At 42.6% G+C, this 22,500-nt stretch overlaps 1 protein-coding gene across 2 annotated transcripts in view; it reads right to left on the reverse strand.

The window, feature by feature from the left end:
* The window catches only part of vgll4b (vestigial-like family member 4b), a 65,162-nt gene that overhangs the window by 24,863 nt on the left and 17,799 nt on the right, over positions 1-22,500 (reverse strand). The window contains exon 1 of one of the 2 annotated variants that reach the window (XM_063216074.1): positions 4,473-5,057. The exons of the other annotated variant lie outside the window; for it this stretch is intronic. Within the exon in view, the coding sequence (XP_063072144.1) occupies positions 4,473-4,554 (82 nt within the window). The 5' untranslated portion in view covers positions 4,555-5,057. Of the gene's footprint in view, positions 1-4,472; positions 5,058-22,500 lie in introns of those variants that run through there. 2 annotated transcript variants of the gene reach the window in all.

Genomic DNA, 22,500 nt, shown 5'->3' on the forward strand with positions numbered 1-22,500 from the left:
GTTATCTTTGGAAAGCTACGGGCTTATCACGGAAACAGAACCATCACCAGCGCCGGTACAGAGATAGGCAACAAGAGAACGAGGGGAAAAGGGAGAACAAAACAACAACAAAACAGGACAATTAGTACTGCGTTTTTAACTACGGCTTTTCAGCTGCAAACATGCTACGCTACACAAACACAAAAGAGAGCAAGGAAAACTAAGAAAAGCAAACCAACAAACAATAAAACAATAATTGCAATGTTTTATAACTACAAACACTAAAAAGAGCCATGAAGCCTGATCTACAATACTGATGAGAATCTGATGGGATACAGACATGCCCCATCTTCTTTCCTCCTGCTAGATATGCCCCATCTTCCATGTGATATGCCCCCTCTTCTCTTCTCTCCCCTTGCTTCATATTCCTCCATAGGCTCTGGGCTGTTTATGATGTGAGCTCATAGCTGTGGTGACTTGAGCCTCCACCGCCAGTTATATTATGGCAGACAATCATTCCCCTTTCCAAGTACAGCTGACCCCTGGCCCAGGCCAACTGTGTCAGCCATTAAATCCAGTGGCACTCTGCTCTGCAGTTGGAGCCGTGGCAGTGGCAGTGGTCTGGGGAGACGTCATGTCAGAAGCATGCGTACAGGAACGCAGCAGAAGTTATGATGATGCACAGACACAGAGAGGGGAGGAAAAATCCCAACAGCTGGGTCATAATACAAGCTGACTTCCCGTTTTGTCTGCATGAAAACCAGACCAGACTGTATTCGCTTGCCCCATGCACAAGAATCAGAATTACAGTAGAAGGAGCAATACAATTGCACCACACCATATAATGACTCAAGAATATGTCAGAAACTACAACAAACAAGGGCTAACTAATGGATTTCAAAACCAGAGCAGCTTATTTGAAATTGTGCTTTTAGCAAAGCACACAAAGCCTGCGTTCAACAAAATATTCAGGATGGGTGATCTAGGATTTGATCATTAGTTACAATGTAATGCCAGTGGAACTGACCAATGATGAATGTGCTCCTTGCAGACGCCTTCCACCACGTCCCAACAACAAACACTATGAAACTCAAGTCTCTCAAAAGGTCCATGTGAGAAGAGAATAGACCTGACTTGGCCAAATGGACAATTCAATCCTGAAGCAGCACCATGGGACAAGGGGAAATGTTTGGGGTTTGAACTGACAGCATATAAGCAAAACATTATTGTTGCAAGTGCTTATGGAGCACCGATCGTATTGCATAACCACAGACAGACATTGGCCTAGACCTTTATTAGGTTAGCTGCAGCATGTAGCATGTAGCGCGGTTATTCCATCATCATCACACCATATTATTTGCTGGGTTTCTATTGTTTAACGTGGCCTCACGAACTGGCCATAAAGACACAAACCGAGAACCGAGAACAAAGCTGTACCACTCAAAACAAAGCACAGCGTTGGACCAATGAGCTCACAGATCTCCAAAATATCTAGTTTATTTAATAAGAAAGGGTAACTGTCCTTGGGTTCAGATCTACTACTGATTACCTACACTGACCTGAATTTAAGAGGCAGCATTTAAGTGAAGAGCTTCAATCAAAGCTGGCAATCCTGTGTACTACTTGTACTCACACAGTACTTCTCAACTACCTGATAGTAATGGGCTAAAGAAGTGCACATCTGGAACTTTTTAGCAAGGATTAAATTAACAGCATGTCATGAAAATGTCATGAAAGCACAGCTCGAAGAAACACCACAACTTGTGTTTTGCAAGGGCACAAATATACTATGCATGACACAAGCTCTGCACAATTAAATATTAATAACACTGTGAAACACTTTTGTACCATTACAATAAAGGTTTTTGTTTAAATCCTGTTGCATGTAAAGCCTACCTCTTTTACACAGCCTGCATGAATGAGACACTCCAGACATATAAATCAGGTTCAATACCAGCAGTAGTAGAGCTAGAGTAGTAGTTAAGTTGTAGCACAGCAACACATGCATGATGTAGGAAGAGTTGGAAGTGTGTGTGTGTGTGTGTGTGTGTGTGTGTGTGTGTGTGTGTGTGTGTGTGTGTGTGTGTGTGTGTGTGTGTGTGGAGAGAGATAACTGGTTGCGGGCTGTTGACCAGTTATGCTGACTGGCTGTGTGGGACTGGGGAGAGAGAGAGAGAGAGAGAGAGAGAGAGAGAGAGAGAGAGAGAGAGAGAGAGAGAGAGAGAGAGAGAGAGAGAGAGAGAGAGAGAGAGAGGAGAGAGAGAGAGAGAGAGAGAGAGAGAGAGAGAGAGAGAGAGAGAGAGAGAGAGAGAGCTGTAGTCAGATGGCTGCAGATGGGAGATATAATCAGACAGTCGGCCTGCCCGCCTGCCTGCCTGCCCGACATCTGCAGCCGTGGGCCTAGCCTAATCCCTAGGGCTTCATCCCAGGGGCCTCGCTCTCCTGGGGCTCCTCTCCTCTAGCCAGCCCTCTCCTACCCTAGCATGGCCCAGCCAACCGCTGCTTGTGTGATATGCTTACTCAGGGCTTTCTGGCACAGCAGCAGTGCATCCACAGAGCTTATGTCTCTGTCTGTCTGTCACTCTCTCTCTCACACACAGCACTGGGCCATGATCCATGACCCTGGTCAGGCTCCTCTAACAAAAGGCCGGGCCATGAGAGAATGGAAATCCGTTTTGTCATCTAGTTGTTTGACTACCCGATTTACATAAAAGCATGCTGGCTATAACAAACCACTGGTAAAGTGCAGAGGGAGACCCGAGTAGGCTGGGGTTGGGGTTGGGGTTGGGGTTGGGGTTAGAGAGGACGACGGGTTGGAGGGGGGGTGGGGTGGGGTGGGGTATTCAAGTCGAGACCACATGCCCAGGCAGCTCCATGCTCCTCAAAATAACCAAGAGAAAGGGAGAACAGGGGAAAAAATATAAAGCCTAATTTTTCTTCTCGGCGGGCCTGGATCACATTTCCAGAGGCTTGGCAAGGGAAGACTGACAAGAGCAGGCTGGTACAGCGTGGTGCGGAGAGCAGAGTAGAGCAGAGGAGAGGAGAGGAGAGGATAGGAGGGCCAGGTCTCCACCACCCCTCCCCACAACCGCTCCTCCTCCTCCTCCTCCGCCTCTGCATGACTCCTCCACTCCTGCTCCTCCTCCCTTCCTTCCTTCCATACCTCTAATGGCTGACATTCTTCAACGTTTTATGCGCACACATACATAACCCAGAGAAGAACTTCCCTGCAATCTCACAGCCAGATGAGCTACTGGGAGCGGGCGGGCTACAAATACAGTCTAAATCCACAATGCGTCTTCTGGTTTCATAACCGAATTAGTGTGAAAGAAAGCTACAAAGTAATCTTCGGTAAAAACAAACAAGGATACAGGTATGAGCATAAATAGTTGGGGAATTACTTCAGCTCTGGCTGCTCGAAAGGGAATTTCCCACAAATTATGCAACAGATTTACGGCAGAAAGACACAAGCCCAGTTGTGGCAGATGTTGCTGGAGGCTAAAATGATTACATTTGAAGTCAATAGCAACAGCGATAAGATTAGTAGATTCTGTAGATTGTATAGCACATTATCATTCATAACTGTCATTCAATGTGCTAGAGAGAAAAGAAAGAGAAGAAAATATTATAGGAAGTAGAAAGTATTATAGAGCATAGATATTAAATAGTTATTACCATCACCATAATACATGTGCCCTCTAAACTTCATTTAGAAATGCTCATTTAGAAATGCTCACATTACATACAATGCCTGCCTACGTCACACACCTGAAAATTCCCCTTATTTACACATCACGGTACCAAAATCTTGCTGACACACAGTCATATTGAAACTTGAGGGAATATAATGAAAATCATGTGCCTGGCTCATCTTGGAGAGGGCAAATGTTATTAGACTCCACCGTTTCCAAACAGTAGACTGAAAACTCATGCTTGGAATATTTCTCAGCCACTTGATGGCACAACTTGGGAAAAGTAGGCTAAACTAAATTAACATAATGACAAACATGGGGAAGCGTCTGGTCGTTAAAACACCATGTTCACCATTTTCAATGGAGTTACATTTCTGGTGATAAGATAAGAACTAAAGTGAAGGCTACCATCATCAACACAGTTGTGCTATCGTTTGAAGTCAACCAGATAACCAGCTCTGTTGTTCTACAACAAGCCATTACGCTCAACACCGGCACAATATTTAAAACCAGTTAAACATTAGCTTTTGACGGACTTAAAATAACCCAAAAGTTTAAAGCACAACTCTCGACTTCAGAAATAAAGTAAATATTGTGCTACATTGCTTGCGTTCAACAACCAATCGCAACATCACATGTCAAAGCTTTGGAACAACTGAGACGCGCGTCAAATAGCCTAACCATAAAGTTTCCAAGCATGTATAGTTTTAGTGTAACGCACAGTCAGCAAATTAATTTCTAAATATCAATGTAGGCCACACTGAGTTATAAGTAAAATGTACTTTTTAACTGAATCCATACCTTCATAACAAAGTATACCGATGTTGTTGTTCATTTTGTCCAAGTACTGGTAGTTCAACAGGTCCATCTTCGTAAGGAGCATTTAGCGCGCCTGCAAAAAGACCAGCTTTTTTGCTTTCGATCAAGGCAGAGGGAGAAATGGTGCGACCGGTCAGGGGGTTTTCAGCGAATTCGTGCCCAAAAGCTAAAGGCCCAGCCTTTAACTTTTTTCTTCCAGAGAGGACGAAGAGCCTAGGAATCACTACTACGCACGGGTTAAGCGCTCCGACACGACTTGGAATCAAAAATAACCAACGGTTAAATAAGGCATAGAGTGAGATAAGTTTATCAATTACCAGATGAGAAAATAAAAAGAAAAGAATGGGTTTTATTTGGGACAAAAGGGTCGCGCCAGTTCTGCTCACAGCCCGCTGTAAGTAGACTGCCCTGACACGCAGGCTATGCTCGGTATGACTCGAATGTACACCCGTTTCCTCTATGTGGGGTTTCGACCACTGGGCATGCTCGTTAAATCTCTAGAGCGCCTCAAATGTCAGAGATTTTTCCTGAACAAGAGCGGCCAGCCCCCATGAACGCACAGAGGCTCGGAGAGAGTAATGGGAAATTGGAGAGAAACAAGGAGGGGCTATGTCAAAAATCCAGACAGGAAACACTGCTGCTATGACGAAAACATAAAAGAAAGACATTTGTTGTTCATTTTTACAACAGTCTAATAGATGCACTCCAGTAATTCGCACAATACCGGATGGGCTATAAGTCTCGAGCTCTACAATAACAAGAAACGGCGGGAAGAAAGAAACAAAGTAACCAAGTAGCCTAAACTTTTCTTCTACTTCAGTAGGCCTATTCCAATGTTGTGAGATATTAACCACCATGTTTTTACCCCTCACAATTTACAAAGTGTTGTGTACAATGTTAAGGTTTAATCCGGTGTGAGATTAAGTCTATATGTTATAAAGACTTCACTGGAACTAAAACCTGGGGGGGGTTACATATTGACAGAGCTCCGTCTGGTCTTTCAACCAGGCAAAGGTGGCTTGCTTGGTAATCTACTGCCCCCTGGCGTTCACTGTGTTATACATTGTGAAACCTCGTGACTGTGCCTTTTGGATAAACTTGGGTAGTAATGATAACAATAATTTAAGGTTAAAAAAAACCTTGCTTGCAAACTAATTTTCCTCCTTTGGATCAACTTTCATTCATCATGTTAATCAAAGTAACATCCTATCAACGGTTAATTATGACAGTAATTACAAAAGACGCTTCATGTACCACCGTGCCTAAAGGTATTGTCAACTTTTATCATTTAAAAGTGACATGGCTGAATGCTTTTAAGTACATCAAAGGACAGAAATTAAAATCATTATGCCGTAAAACTCTCTCTCTCACACACACACACACACACACACACACACACACACACACACACACACACACACACACACACACACACACACACAGACACACACACACGCATTCACACCCACACGCATACACACACACACGCATACACACACACACGTATACACGCATACACACACACATGCATACACACACACACGCATACACACACAGGGTGTGTCCCATTGCCTTGACACCTACACATTCAGACAACAGTGTAAGCTTTCAAGTGGCATCAGTTTCACACTTGACCGCTTCTATTCCCCTATGACATCTGGCAGTATCGACGGTTAAGGTTTGGAGGGCTTTATAAACATGAAATGGCACACCGGAAAGGCCTAGGAGACAGGACATTAATTTGCCATTGGTTCATTTTGTTCAGTAGAGTAGGTAAAATTTCTGTTGTAATGCAAGCTCTCTCCAAGATGCTACAATGTTTCAATACAATAAATTGACTTGTGAATGCTACACAGTAGGGCTGCACAATTAATAGAAATTAGTTGAAAATCGTGATATAATCGTGATATCGAAATCGAGATTTCAATCGGATTTACTCGTGGCAATAGTGATCTACCTTCTAGAGCCTCCTTGAAGCTAGAACATACATACTGACAGGCTGGTGTTTCTGGCCAGAAATCTATTCACCTAAGTTTCATGCTATTGCCTTTTACACAATTATTACAATTCATTTTATCCCATATATAAGCTTAATTCATTCTTGGTTATATTTCATTTTGTTATGTTTTGTTGGCTGGGGTGGGAAATATTGAGTAATCCGGGGTAGAAAATATTAAGTAATCACGCTTGCTTTCCCTCGCAATAGTTATTCAGTCCGTCGTTCCATTCTCTTCAAGAGGGTGTAGCACAAATGCACTGCATATGCTGCTGCAATGCACACCTTCCTTTCCTTCTACATGAAATAAGCAGAGGTGTCAAAAGTAAAAGTAAATTCATGGTGCAAGTACAACACTAGCTAGCAGGTAGCAATTTAAGTATGTGGTGCGGTTTATATGAAACTCAAATCATGTATTTATTTTATTTATATGAACTGAAGATGTCAAATAAAATCATTCATTCATTCATTCATTCATTCATTCATTCATTCATTCAGCACATGATATTACCCAGCTCCCCGCTAGGCTTCTTCTGTTGCAAGGGGGGCAGTGTGGGCTGGGGCACTACAGAGGGCCAGAAGGAGAGGAGATTATTCAGAAGCAATGGCATACTATTCATTCACTCACTCGCTCTCCCGCTCATTTACCCTTTGCCTCTCATTCTCTCATTCTCTCCCTCTCTCTAGCCAGATTATAGGCCCCTCTGTTTGACTTGGCGGAGCGGGAAGATTAGAGGGGCCCTGTCCTATTCACCCAAAGGAGGGAGGATACTGTGCCCTCCTCTGCCCACCACACCAGCGCATCACCATCGCCAACACCACACAACCAGAGAGAGAGAGAGAGAGAGAGACAGAGAGCATGAGAGAGAGAGACAGAGAGCATGAGAGATACAAACAGAAAGGGGGAGAGAGAGAGAGAGAGAGATGGAGAGAAAGAGAAAGAGTATAGCGAGAGAGACAGAGAGCACAAGAGATACAAACCAAGAGAGGGAAAATGAGGAAAGAGAGAGAGTATAGCGAGAGAGACAGAGAGCTAAAGAGATACAAACCAAGAGAGGGAAAATGAGGAAAGGGAGAGAAAGACGCGCCAGTGACAGAGAGACAGAGAGAGAGAGAGAGAGAGAGAGAGAGAGAGAGAGAGAGAGAGAAAGAAGAGTGAAAGACAGGCCAGGAACAGAGAGAGAAGAGTGAAAGAGACAAACACAGTTGTGCCTCTCCTCCTACACACACGGAACACTATAGAAAGAAAACGCTTCTCATTGGTGCAATCCCCCCCCACCCCAACCACACACACACACACACACACAGAGTCCCCCTCCCTCCCCAACAGCAGTGGAGGAGCCCATTGTCTCATGTTGCGCCCTCTCAGGCCGGTCTCTGAGCCAAACCAGGACAGAGGCCTCATTCAGCCTCATTCGGCCGGGCTGCTTCCACTATTGTGTCCCCCGGCCCTGTGCTGTGCTGCGCAGGGCTGGGTAGCCTTCGGGAGGGGGATAACAACACCAGCGCGCACACACACAGCCTTCGGGAGGGAGACAACACACACACACACACACACACGCACACACACCCTTTAACAGGGAACACACGCACCCACACAAGAAGTCAAGGGAGAACAAAGGGGTCCCCTGTCCCGGGCCCAGGGAGATGGGGGGGAGGCATAATTGGATCCTCATTATATTGAATTTATTAGGTGAAGGGCCCTTTCAGATGACTTTGTCCTGGGCCCAGCCAAAGCTGTCAGTGGCCCTGCGCACACACTGGGAGGCGTCCATGGGACACAGCCAGGGTGGGCGCACAGTAGCAGTGGTGATCTGAGGTGAACTTGATGCCGCAGCGCAGCCGGACGTACAGCAAAGGAGGGGAAGGGAGGACATGCAGGTGAATTGAAGGGTGTGTTTACTGCTGAAGCATTCAGTACAGCTGGGTCATTGTATAGCACTTCGTCTTTACAGCTTCCAAAATTACCATGGACAATGTGTATATGGTTCAAGGTCACAATGCGGTTGGTAAGATGATGAATGGAAAAAACTTAGAGACCAAAAGGAGGTTTTCCAATTCCCATTCAAACGCCAATTCCACAGATCTGAATGTAAGCATCTGCCATAACTGAATGGGGCATGTGAAAAAAAAACAGAAAGCTAGGTTCTACTATCCCCCACCCAGTTCGTGTTGGAGTTATTATGTCATTATTATTCACTACACATGAAGTGTTGAGTTATATTCCTATTCTAAACCACACATCATGCAAACTAATTACTTTTGAAACGTACCAGCAGGAGGCTAACTTATTGAAGCCAAGCCTGGGTGAAGTTGCCAAGTTGTCCCTCACTGTCACCAGTGTGTTAATGGACAACCCGACCTAAACCATGCCAATGAACCCACAGCGCACTGCCAGAACTGGGTCACGCAGTGTGAAGAGCCCTTTCTGTTCACCGTCTCTCAGCAGTTATGGTCACCATCTATTCATGTCTACTGGTGAGATAACACAATCTCTACAAGGCTAAGCTTTGTGTTACTTAAAGCTTTAACTGTACCATTTTTGCAGCCATGTCAACACATCAGGCCATGATAGGCAAGCCTAGTAAAAAATAAAGTAAGAAAGTTTTGTCCCTGCAGCTTAAGTGAATTCTATTCCTAAATGTCTCAGTTTGAAACAGTGCTGCTGAAACCTTGGTGCTGTGTGGTTTATGTGAGACCACTGTTTGAATCCTGTGTGTGTGTGTGTGTGTGTGTGTGTGTGTGTGTGTGTGTGTGTGTGTGTGTGTGTGTGTGTGTGTGTGTGTGTGTGTGTGTGTGTGTGTGTGTGTGAGTGAGTGAGTGAGTGAGTGAGTGAGTGAGTGAGTGAGTGAGTGAGTGAGAGAGAGATCTAATAGCATTTTCTCTACGGAAATGCAGCATGTTTGAATATGTAGGTCTACCGTATGTTAAGAAAGCTATGACATATGGAACTTATCGGTAGTCCTATTTGGAAAATATTTACTAATACTGTAGCTGTAGTATTATATACAGTGTATTTGAAAATCTGATATTGGAAAAGTCAGTGCCTCACCAGCCATAAACTTGACCGCACGTCACTGGTGTGCAGGACCAACAAAACCACTGAAGTTCACATGTTCAGAAGTTCAAATAATTAGAATATAAACACTGGCCATTGTAGCTGAAATGTACTGTATAGTACTGAAGCACCATCAAACCTGTGGATTGCTGCAATCTACAAAGCAATATCTTTCGAACAGAGGCGAGGAATAATGTTTGAACAGTTTCAAATATGAGGAATGCAATGCAAGTTGCTGACTAATGTTGACTTGGGAGTCAGCAGAGGATATGAACACCAAAAGCAAGCCAATGTGGCTTAGCAATCAGAAATACTGCATACCCATGGCCATGGGCTGGACTGGCCATATGGCATACAAGGCATGTGCCCGGTAGACTGTTGGTGATTTTGGCTTGGTCCTCCCCTCAGTGGTGACTGGGAGCATAGAACAGTGGGCCTTTTATTGTTTACTTTCAAACAAAGTTTAATAGCACCGAAGTTATCTTCCGTTTGGTCCAGCAACTGTGCTACTGATGTGCGCTAGCCTGGCCGCGCCAAAAACCCCTACAGCAAAGCTCCCCGGGAGCAAATTCATTTTGCGGCCACTAGGGGCGTCTAGATTTCTAGGCTACTGATGTGCGCGCATTGTCTTGCTTTTTGGACCTGGTATCAGTCCACAAGTCACTTCAGCAGGCGTCTCCGAGACGGTCAGATATTAATAACGCATTTTGGCTGTTGCAGTTAAAATAGCTCGTATTATATGACTAAAATTGTATCACAGGCTTCATTGCTTCGCTCAATGCATGGTGGCCTGTCTCCGCTGAAAATGCCTGGCCTGGTTGTTTGTCCCAGCCAGCCCTATGCATACCACAGCCTACAAAGCCTGCGTGGACCCAGAACACTGTACGAGTAAATCTCCTGCCGAAGGAGGCTGAAACAAGAGCTTTGTTTGGAGGTCTAGCCTGACTGTGTTAAGCAACTGAAAAGCAAGTTGATTAATAATTATATAACTCTACAGTGAATGTGGTAACACACGCACGCAGGCACGCACACGCAGACGCGCATGCAGACGTGCGCGCACACACACATACACACACGCACACACACACACACACGCACACACGCACACACGCACACACACACACACACACACACACACACACACACACACACAGCTAAAACGCAAATCACACATACATACTTCCCACAAATCCATATATTGTAATCCTTTCATAACCCATTTTACACTGTTAATCATTTAGAAGTTCTGAGCTCATAAGGAAAGATCTCAAGCATGTGCCATATTTGGATTTTAGTGGTCTAATACACATTCAATCTTAACATTTTACCATATCGTTTTACAAATGAAGGTCTTTGTTTTGATGCCATATATCCTCAAATATGTCCTACATTTAAAACAAACAATTGCAAAAACTTTGCGCGTGTTCAATCAAATGAACTAGGAGGAATTAAGTAAGCAAATGGCATGAGGAAAGAAGCTCCTTCTCAGTCTCTCTGTTCTAGCTCTATGACAGCACAGTCGCCTTCCAGATCTCAATTTTTTGAATAGTCTATCCTTTGAGAATTGTATGGGCCCTAGATAATACTCTTTGTATAGATGACTTTCACGGCTGGCAGAGGCTGACTAATACAGCACTTAGCAGAGCGTACTATTCTTTGTACTCAATTTTGGCACAATTTCACCATTCCCCTTGCTCATTTCACTGTCCTTGGCAAAAGTAAATCAGCAGAATCGTTTCTTTATTGACAGGTTATGGTTGGGCATAGTTTTGGTCAGGGCACAGAAGAGCATGATCACGTTTGGCAACAGAAATTCGCTGACACGGCTGAAAAACTGCGCAAACCTCGTCACATGACAAAAGTGCTTTCCTGTGGCGTTGAGGAGCACGACTAAACTTGCAAAGCCCTCTCACCACAATTCGTAATGCACTTGCGTGAAATAAATACGCCTTTGCATGATGACACTCTGTATGTTGGGTGGCTGCTTACGTTACGCAACCCCCTGGGCCGTGACAGTGTCCTGATAAAGACCAGTGCTACTCCTGTTCTATTGTGGCTGACACCTGAGTCTCCTTGTTATGGAAAAAGGAGGGAGGATGCTTCCTGGTTGTGGTGGAATGGCTGTGACGGCACTTGGGGGGGGGGTTGAAAGAGAACAGACCCCAGAGAACAGTGATGCGTCTCAAATGGCACACTTGGGTCAGTTTAGTGCAAAAGGGCTCTACATTAACCCTTTCATGCAGACACCATGAAAAAAATGTGCAAGATTTTTTATATATTGATTTTCTCACTCATAATGGAGCTAATATGAAGAATCTTTTGGAATTTTTCAAAAATCTCTTTTGATGTGGAAGTTATTTTACTGTCCACATATGTGGACACTGCGCATCAAAGGAGTGAAAAGTTATATAGGCCTATACTGTATTTCAAGTTCAAATTAAGCTGTTTTATTCATTTTTATGGTGTTTTATGCTATATAACAACACAATATAACACTTTAACACCATATATCACTGTAATTAACCAACAACAAAAACATATATATAAAAATAGCATTGTTTATATAGGCGGTCATAGAAAAATATGTGGGAAATTCTTATTGCATGCAAGAATACAGCCAATGCTGGTGAACAAAAAGCTCAGTTTGATTCAGCATGTACTTCTAGCTCAATCTTACATCATTTATGTTGTCCCTGTATAAAAGGTAATGTGAAATTTGCCTCCAGACACATGCGTTCTGTAGTAGTCATTCATCAGCATTTTCAAGTATTTTCTGTAAAAAAAAAATAGTGTTAAATAGACCCCCTATTATAAATGTAAGTTAATTTACTTACTTTCCATGTTACCTTGTGTCATATTACAACATTATATGACACTTATGCATTATGCATTACACTATTTAAGGAACAAAGATGAAACAAAGAGGAAAAAAAACTGTCAATTTAGCAATATTTACATACACAGCTATGGCAAGATTTGTGGGGAAACCTTGTTGCATGTGGAAAAAACCTTAAATTCTGATGAAGACACATCTGTATTTGATTCAGCATGGATTCTAGCTCAATCCTACATCATTTATGTTGTCCCTATATGAAAGGTAATATGAAATTTGCCTCCAGACACATGCGTTCTGTAGTCATTCATCAGCATTTTCAAGTATTTTCTGTAAAAAATAGTGTTAAATCGACCCCCTATTATAAATGTAAGTTAATTTACTTACTTTCCATGTTACCTTGTGTCATATTACAACATTATATGACACTTATGCATTATACATTACACTATTTAAGGAACAAAGATGAAACAAAGAGAAAAAAAACTGTCAATTTAGCAATATTTACATACACAGCTATGGCAAGATTTGTGGGGAAACCTTGTTGTATGTGGAAAAAACCTTAAATTCTGATGAAGACACATCTGTATTTGATTCAGCATGGATTCTAGCTCAATCCTACATCATTTATGTTGTCCCTATATGAAAGGTAGTATGAAATTTGCCTCCAGACACATGCGTTTTGTAGTCATTCATCAGCATGTTCAAGTATTTTCTGTGAAAAAATAGTGTTAAATAGACCTCCTATTATAAATGCAAGTTATTTTACTTACTTTCCATGTTACTACTATGTAATATTATAACATTATATGACACTTACACATTATATATTACAGTATTTAACGAACAAAGATTGAAAGAAGAGAAAAAAAAACTGTCAATTTAGCAATATTTACATACACAGCTATGGCAAGATTTGTGGGGAAACCTTGTTGCATGTGGAAAAAAACTTCAATTCTGATGAAGACAGATCTGTATTTGATTCAGCATGTATTCTAGCTCATTCCTACATCATTTGTGTCATTTTGTGGTGAAAGAAACCCGAAATATGCCTATAGACACGTGCGTGAAACACTAATTTTAGGTAGTTTTTCTTGAATTTATTAAATTAAAAGTGTTAAAATGTGTTAAATATGTTAAAAATAATTTATTTTCACACTATAATCATTATAAATGCTCATAACATTAAGTATTTGCCCAAAATGAGCAGAATATTCTCACGGTAATCATAAATAATATGTTTATCATTAGACTCCCTTGATGCGCAACGTCCACATACGTGGACAGTAGCTTTATATTGTATAAAAACCTACCTTTATTGTAAATTTGGATTTTAACAACATAGACTTCTCAAGTGAACTGTACTAAACATCATAATATTTTTTAAAACCTGAAATTGCCCTTTGGTGTGGTTGATTTTCAGATATAAACATGCTTGTTATGGTCATAATTCACATCGGTGGATTTCTTAGATTGATGATGTCATCAAACACTTAATATTTAGTGCAAAAAGTTATAACTGCTGTTAAAGTATTGTAATGAACCTCATGGTACTTCCCATATACAATTTGGAAAAAAATAACCACTATTTACCTATCTAAAGTGGGGTTAGAATTACTGTCCACGTATGTGGACACCGTGCATGAAAGGGTTAAGACCAGCCACCTGGCAAAATGCTGGTTAAATTTTAGTTTGGCTGCTAGAAAAGACCAATTTACTAGCCACTTTGAGCCATTAGTGAGTGTGTGTTTGATTAACAGTTACTAGCCATTTTGGCTGGTGATGAAAAGGGTAAATTTACAGCCCTGAGTGCAAGCACTGTGCATCATTCCCACACAGCATTTTGACCGCTATTAGGGCAACATCCGGGTACTTTCAGTGCACTGAATTTTCAGAGTGAGCACCCTGTGCAAAACATAATGGCCGAAGTGCACAAGTGTGCCCTTTAAGACAAGCTGCAAGAGAAAGGAAGGGGGCAGGGGAGGTTAGGAGGATGCAAACAAGGTTTAGTCTGAGTGAAAAGGAAGATGTAAAACCCTCATGAAATCCAACAAGTGCGTATAGCTCATAGCCTTGAGGTGTGCTTTGGAAGGCAAGCCAAACCTCCCAGGGCCTAGGACTAAATTAAATCAGTGAATTTTGAACAAGAACTTTAAAAGGGTTGTCCAACTTGGAGTCGAAGATTATAGTCATAGTAGTTCAAAGTGTTTACAACTCCAAAGTAGGGCAATGGCTGTGCAGTGGTAGTACATGTACACACACATTCACATAAATTTCCACAAACATTTCAAAACATGAAAAGGTTCAGAGGGGTGTAAAAGCGGCCTCCTAGAATCCAATCCCAATATGTCTAATAACCACATACGTACATGCAGACAGACAGCATAGGACTGAGTGGTGTTTTTCTTCTCCCTCATAATCACAATGTCAGGCCTGAAGGGGTGCTAGGTGGTGGGCCCAGTCTCATATCTTGTCAGTTCGTTGGTGTTAACGAGTGGCAACTTTATTTTTGCTTATATAACCCCCTGACAACCCATTAATCAATATTTTGGCTGTTGCCATCCTCAAAACTTGCACATTGATTTATAAAAATGACAACAAATAATAGCCGACCGAGTGACGTCACGTCAATGCAAAGTCAACGAGGCAGAATACAGCTAGCGCGTGCATGCTACCCGGAACCGTCAGATTTCATGGCAAAAAGTTACAAGTTGGGGGTAAGTGGGCTCACTTGTTGTGTACATGCAAAAAAAAAAAATGTTTCTCAAACTTTCAGAAGTGCTCTTTTTCGCTGTTAGTGTTCGACTGTCTGACCATCATTGGGCAACGAGAGATAAATGTCAAAAAGAGGACAGGTCTGTTCCCTCAAAGCAATAGAGCAATGAGGTGACGGGGGTAGATCAATTCGCCAAAAAACTACGTGTCAGTAAAGAAATGCAAGCTGTGTTATTTTTTCCAGTAACAGGAAAATGGTCAGGAATGAAATACCTACTTTGTTTCAATGATCAGGTGAATTATCTGCCCATGAAAAAAGCCCGATATGTGGATAAATATTCCCTTTTCAACTTTGAGGGGCGGAGACTTCCCATTGACTGGGCATTATGTGACGTCACCCCCAGTCTTTTTTATTTTCGTTATTTTTTTATATAAACGTGCAACTTTTCAGCGTGGCAACAGCCAGAATATTGCTTTACATATTATCAGGAGGTCTTATTAGAAAAATTAAGTTGCCACTCGAGAGTGAGAACGAAACTCGTTTTCTAAAGGAGCTACGAATTCTAGCCCACCGTCTATGCATGATTATGGAAAATAATCATGATTATTTGGATCAAAGTTGAAATCACGATTATTCAACCTTTAACACCTGAATTGGTTGCAGAATGTTATTTAAAATCCCAAAATGAAATAATCAAGAATGTGTTATATGAGGCATGAACAAAACTGAATTGTAATAATTATGTAACATGTGTGTATGTAGGCTTTGGGGGGCCTACAGATTTCTGGCCAGTAACACCAGCTTGTGGCATATTTTGGCTTCAAAGACATCCGAAGGCAGGTCACTATATTGCCTCGTGTGATCACGATTAAATCACGATTTACAAGCCCCTGGGCACTAACCATGGGCAGAGTAGTACAGAGAGAGAGAAAGAGACATATGTAATTCAACGTTGCTTTATTTGTTGTGTTAAATGGGTCCATGGGATATATGCCAAAAATAAAAAGCAGAGTTAATCTGGCCTTGGCAAGTATAAGCACAGGATCAGTACACCTAGTATCCACCATAATAATTACAGGGTGCTCAAAGCTCAGAGCGGAACACCACCAAGGCCAAGTACCCCATCTAGTAATTCCAAGGAAGAAAAAAGCAACAGAGGCAAGCTGTTCAAACTCCCTCGCTTCATAGATTATTCACATTACTGCCTTCCTTTTTTGCTCCCATATTATGGGCAACGTACTATCAACAGACAATGTGCCCATGTGGACCCAGGTTCGATTCTGGCCTGGGTCATTTGCCAGCACCACTCCATCCATTCTCTCATCGTTTATTGTGTTTTATTTTACTTATTTTATGTATGCATGTGTATATATGTCTCAGTTTGTGCCTTGGGATCGGGGTCATTTTGTGTCTGTTAAAATAGCAAAACTTTAATAAAGAAATGTTTTTTTCTTAAATATATTCTCTCATCGTATGAGCAGGAGGTACCCACAGGGACAGTCAAAGAGGTAGAACATTAGATTAGGGACGACACAGCAATTTGGGACGACTCTGGCAAATGGCAAGTGCAGCCTCCATCTTGTGTAGAAAGACCTGCGCACTTCAGTCAAAGCAAATCAATGGAGAACACGGTCTAATGGACTTAAACTGTGCGAATATGAAATGACACATAAATCAAGGACCAGATTTGAAATATCAGGCTATTTCCTTAAATCGATAAAGTCAATAAAACACATTTTCAGTTGATCAAATATTTAGCAACATACTTCAAGTAGTGTCCTTGTATAGTGTATTGATTGAATTTTAACATTATTGAGCCACTTTTTGACAGAGGCGAGCCCCTTCTCCATTAATTTCCATTTCTCAGGTACACCACCAAATAAGGGCTGCCCGGATTGCCATGAAAAAGGGGAACGGGGGTCACCTCTAGTTTAATGTTCTACCTTGATGGGGACAGTGCTGTGCTCAGGTCATCTCAGTCACTGGTTGAGGATGGAGGAGATCCCAGGTCATTTACCTGCTGCCTCCAGCTCGCACCTCACCTGTCAGCAGTGCGGCACTGACCTTGTGACTTTAAGAGAATCTGATGAAGATTGATTAAGTCAGAACGCAATCTTTCCATGAAATAAAAGAACAAAGAAAAGGGGATTTTAAGCTTGCTGACTCATCCGTCATTCCGGAATTACAAACAGCCATTGTCCTGTACCTGTTCCTGGGATGTGCACAGTCTTCACCTTCAACTGACCTTGTGTCCCCTTGGTTGGCAGGTGGGTCATTCCACGCCAAATCAACAAGTGCCCGCACACTTAGGTCTCAAAAAATTCTGAAAATATTACCAAGTGTACCCAAGGTACTTAAGAGAAACACTGTAAATTTATTTGAATGTAAGATGTATACTCTCCGTGTTACAGCCAATTTTACTGGGGGAGGGGGGTGCCCATTTTGTTCACACTCTTTTTTTTGTCAAAGTTCACAAGCCCGTAGCTCAAGAACTAAACCATGTAGGAAGCTCAAATTTGGTATGCTAGTACATAGATAGGAATAGTTTGTTGCTAAACTGTCAGTTTTGGTCTGTATGATCCTGCATCGTCATAGCATTCCCTCAAAGATGATACAAATTGTACTGGAGTTTTTGGCTGTGCTCTGTTTAGGCCTTCAGAAGACATATTTGTGCCCAACATAGCCTCTTGATTTTTTCCCCTTGTAGAGACAAGTAGGAACACTCTCATAAAAAGCTATAAATAGAAAGGAAACCCCATCAGTGTTTGAAAAGAAGACCTCACAAGTCTAACAAATCATTTTGGGTGTCATTTTCAGAGCTCCAGAACCCCTTGTGGGATTGTCCACAGATTTTTATTTTATTTTTTTCTTCATTCTCCATGAATTCTTCTTTTTAAAAATGCCAATGAGACTTGTCTTATGTGATGTTTTCTTTTTTAATTTCCAACCTGAAAATGGGCAACATGCACATTGAGAGCAATATGTTTTCTATGCGTTTCTTCCGCTGCCATCTGCTGGTCAAAAAAAGTAACAACATGACTCTTTGTGCCTGACCTACTGTCTCTTTTGGTGTGCGAACCTGCTCCCACATTGAACGCTCCTGAAATCATTGAAATTGAAAGGGATACCTGCACCCCTGCACAAGGACTCTCGGGTGATCATGTCTGGGCAAAATTTGCATTTGATTATTTAGTCTTTACATTAAATGTTATAGAAATCATGTTGCTCTCTTTTTGCATTTTGCCCATGTTCAGGGTGGACATTAAAAACGAAAGCATCGCATAAGACAAGTCTCATTGGCCTTTTTAAAAAGAAGACTTCGTGGAGAATGAAGAAAAAAATAAAATAAAAATCTGTGGACAATCCCACAAGGTGTTCTGGTGCTCTGAAAATGACACCCAAAATGATTTGTCAGACTTGTGAGGTCTTCTGGTCAAACACTGATGGGGTTTCCTTTCTATTTATAGATTTGTATGGGAGTGTTTCTACTTGTATCTACAAGGGGAAAAAATCATGAGGCTATGTTGGGCACAAATATGTCTTCTGAAGGCCTAAACAGAGCACAGCCAAAACTCCAGTACAATTTGTATCGTCTTTGAGGGAATGCTATGAAGATGCAGGATCATACAGACCAAAACTGACAGTTTTGCAACAAACTATTTCTATCTATGTACCAGCATGCCAAATTTAAGCTTCCTACATGGTTTAGTTCTTGAGCTACGGGCTTGTGAACTTTGACAAAAAAAAGAGTGTGAACAAAATGGGCACCCCCCTCCCCCAGTGAAATTGGCTGTAACATGGAGAGTATACATCTTACATTCAAATAAATTTACAGTGTTTCTCTTAAGTACCATGGGTACACTCAGTAATATTTTCAGATTTTTTTGAGACCTGAGTGCGCGGGCTCTTGTTGATTTGGCGTGGAATGACCCAGGTGTGACTCCTTAGCTGCGGCTGTCCACCACTTCACTGCCACCATCTAAAACAAACAACCTTCTCTGCTTTAATCTGCAACTCACCCAGTTTCACTCTACCAGAACTGTACAGCGATTCATAACCCAGTCACTCTTGCACGATCCTTTGCACGTAAAGCTGGATATACTCAGCTTTCAAACAACAAAAGTAAGGGAACACCGTTTGCCAGCCCGTACACAAGGACTCAAAAATAGCGTGGTGCCAATGTGAAAGCTGGCATTGTTTATGTGCAACTGCCTGAAACTTGTGTTGCCCGCGAGTCACGACCTACCCAATCATCCGCAGAGGTTACAGCCCATGCAAATACGCCTCATTTGCATAATGTGGACAGGGAGAGGCAGAGCAAACAACAAAACATCCAGGCAGGCAGATGCATGAGGTTAAATGTAAAGGCAAGTTAAAACATGCAAAATCACATTTTTGTATAATAGGCGCATCTGAGTTATCCCATTCAAAAACAATAATTCTGAGGTATCCATTCTCTCTTATGCAAAAGTATCATCAGAAAGCAAGCTTGTTGCAGGGGTGAAATAAAATCCTGAGCCTGAACTTTTCCCCCTGCTCTAACGGCGACGACAAGATACTGCATAGTGACGTAACGTAGGCCTATTTTGACACAATATTCAAACATTTAATAGCCTGTGTATGACCATTATTCAAGCCTGATAGTAGAAGAAAACCCTGAACCTGTAACACTTTCTGAGATAAGAATAACCTAATGGCTAATTATTATCAATGTTTTTATTTTTGCAAACTCGGTCAAGCCTGAAATCAGGCATGGAGCCTGAATACTATCAGCCCTGTTGTTGTTAGACCTGCGTTAAGTACTTTAAAACATGCGGCTACCATCAGAGGAAGCACCAAGGAGGAATCAGTAGATGTGTCTGATCACATGTGGTAACTGTGACCTCTTGACCCGTGCTTCAGAAATCAAATTATGCTTTGATATCATGATAAACACATGAACATGATATGCTATCAGCTCTGAATTATGGCGCCGCATTGTTTGGCTGCCTCTCTGGTAACTCCGTCAAAACCGTGCAATTTTTCATCTCTTCAAACCTACTTAGTCCATATGAAGTCTACATTTTGGACAGATATGACGATGTGTTTCTAGACAGCACTTTTTAGTGCTATTTATTGCCGTCTGCATTTTTGTTGACCTTAAATCGAAATCGATGTTGTCGGATCACCGCAGCGCAACGGAACTCCATGGAGATCAGAATGCGCATAGCCTATACCAACCGGCCCGGCAGAGAAAGAACATCATCCCGACAAGCCTCGCACTACTGTCTACAAGAGGTCCGCGGACACCAGATGAATGTGGAGACCATCACCGTGTATAGCGTGGGGTGAGAGCCTGCAGTTTTGCCACCCGCGATGTAGTCTGTCTCCGTCTCATCTAGCACCGCATACACCCAGGAGCCTCGGACACCGCACAGCTGTCTGCTTTGTAAAGCGTCCAACTCTCGCCTCGATCGACACATCTATGAACAATCTGACACCATGGACATTTTCTATACTACTTATTTCTTTAATATGTGTATTTATGTTGACATTTAATCTAATGATTTCTGCACGATGTGGAGTTTGACCAGAACCGTCATTTCACTACAAGCTGTAACCTTGGTTATGGCTTTGTATGTGACAAATAAACTACTCTCTCTACTCTAAAATTATATACTCATTAGTGCACTTGAACAGCATTCTATCACTCTAATCAGAAACAGTTTTGTGATGTCGGGCCTGGACACTCTGCCACAACTGCCACAGCTACCTGTAGGTCACTGGGTAGCTAACCTAAAAGGAATAGGATTCATGTGTCAACACATTCCCATTCCCCGGCGACCCACGTTCAATTCTGACCTGAGGTTCTTTGCTGATCCTTCCCAATTCTCTCTCTCTCCCACTCATTTCCTGTCCTAAATAAAGGCATAAAAAGCCCAAAAATATATCTTAAAAAATACAGTATTCTAATCTAATCAAGACAAGAAGTTAGCCAGGCTGATTGATTCACATCTTTGGGTGTATTGAATTCCTCCAAAATCTCCATAATTGATCACTCATTCACTGTATTAGTATGAAGGAAACAAATCAATGTGGCTCACACCCTAGTGTACTACGGAGTCCACGAAGGGACGTTTAGGACACGTCCAAACTGATTTAACGACATGTCAGTATAGAAAGTGTCTAGACTGAAAGGTCACACAAAAACAGAAGCACACCCTGCTTACACAACAGATGCTCCAAACAGCACTGACCTCCAACCCCTCCCTCCTCCTCCGCTCGCTCTCCTCTTCCCTGCACCCAGCTCCACCACCTCCTCCTCTGCCTCTCTTCTCCTTTCTCCTCCTCCTCTGCCCCCACTCCTCCTCCATTCCCCTTCCTCCCTCCTCCTTTCCACCTCCTCCTCCCTGCACCTCCTCCTTTCCACCTCCTCCTCCTTTTCCTCACTGAACCCCCCTCCTCCGTGACACCACATCGTTGCCTTGAGCTGAAATGCATACCTGCAGCTTCAACATTGTTGACTACAGTTCAGACAGGAACAGGCTTCTGGACAGGAAAGAAAAAAAAGAAAAAAAACACTAAAGAATACTGTCCCCCACCCCCAACCCTTACACACACACACACACACACAAAATGTCAAGTTCAACTGCAGTGTGTGCACAACAAAGCGGTGGGTGCGCAGAGGGAGGTCCACACCCTCCTCCAAATGGCCTCAACATGAAATATTCATCTGGGCTAAGAGGAGCCTGAGACGCATGGCTCTTGGGTGTGTGTGTGTGTGTGTGTGTGTGTGTGTGTGTGTGTGTGTGTGTGTGTGTGTGTGTGTGTGTGTGTACACATGACTGTATAAACGGGTGGCAGTAAGACGCATTGCTTTAGCCTAGCGAGCTAAACCCATACATTCAATTTGCGGCCTCTAGGGGCGTCTAGATTTCTAGGCTAGCATTGCTTCAGTTCCAGCAGTGGCTGTGTGCAAGCATGCACATGTGTGTGTCTGTATTGCGTGTGTGTGTGTGTGTGTGTGTGTGTGTGTGTGTGTGTGTGTGTGTGTGTGTGTGTGTGTGTGTGTGTGTGTGTGTGTGTGTGTGTGTTTATGTGCACATGTGAATGAGCGCGCATTTGTGCGTGTGTGCGCTTGTGTGTCTTCGGTCTGATTGAAGGCAAGTGTGCATGGATGGTAATGGCAAATTAACCCGTCATGGCAGAGAGATCTCCCTTTGGCATAGACACTACTTTGGTACCACTCAGGCTCTCAAAACAGGAAAGCTCCTGCTAGCCAGAGAGTCCAGAGTGAATGTGTGTGTAAATGAGTATGTATGGCAGTCATGGGTGAGCGGTTTGGGCGTCAGACTTGCATCCCAGAGGTTGCCGGTTCGACTCCCGACCCGCCAAGTTGGTGGGGGGAGTAATCAACCAGTGCTCTCC

The sequence above is a fragment of the Engraulis encrasicolus genome, chromosome 14 (genome assembly GCF_034702125.1).
Source record: "Engraulis encrasicolus isolate BLACKSEA-1 chromosome 14, IST_EnEncr_1.0, whole genome shotgun sequence".
NCBI lineage: Eukaryota > Metazoa > Chordata > Actinopteri > Clupeiformes > Engraulidae > Engraulis > Engraulis encrasicolus.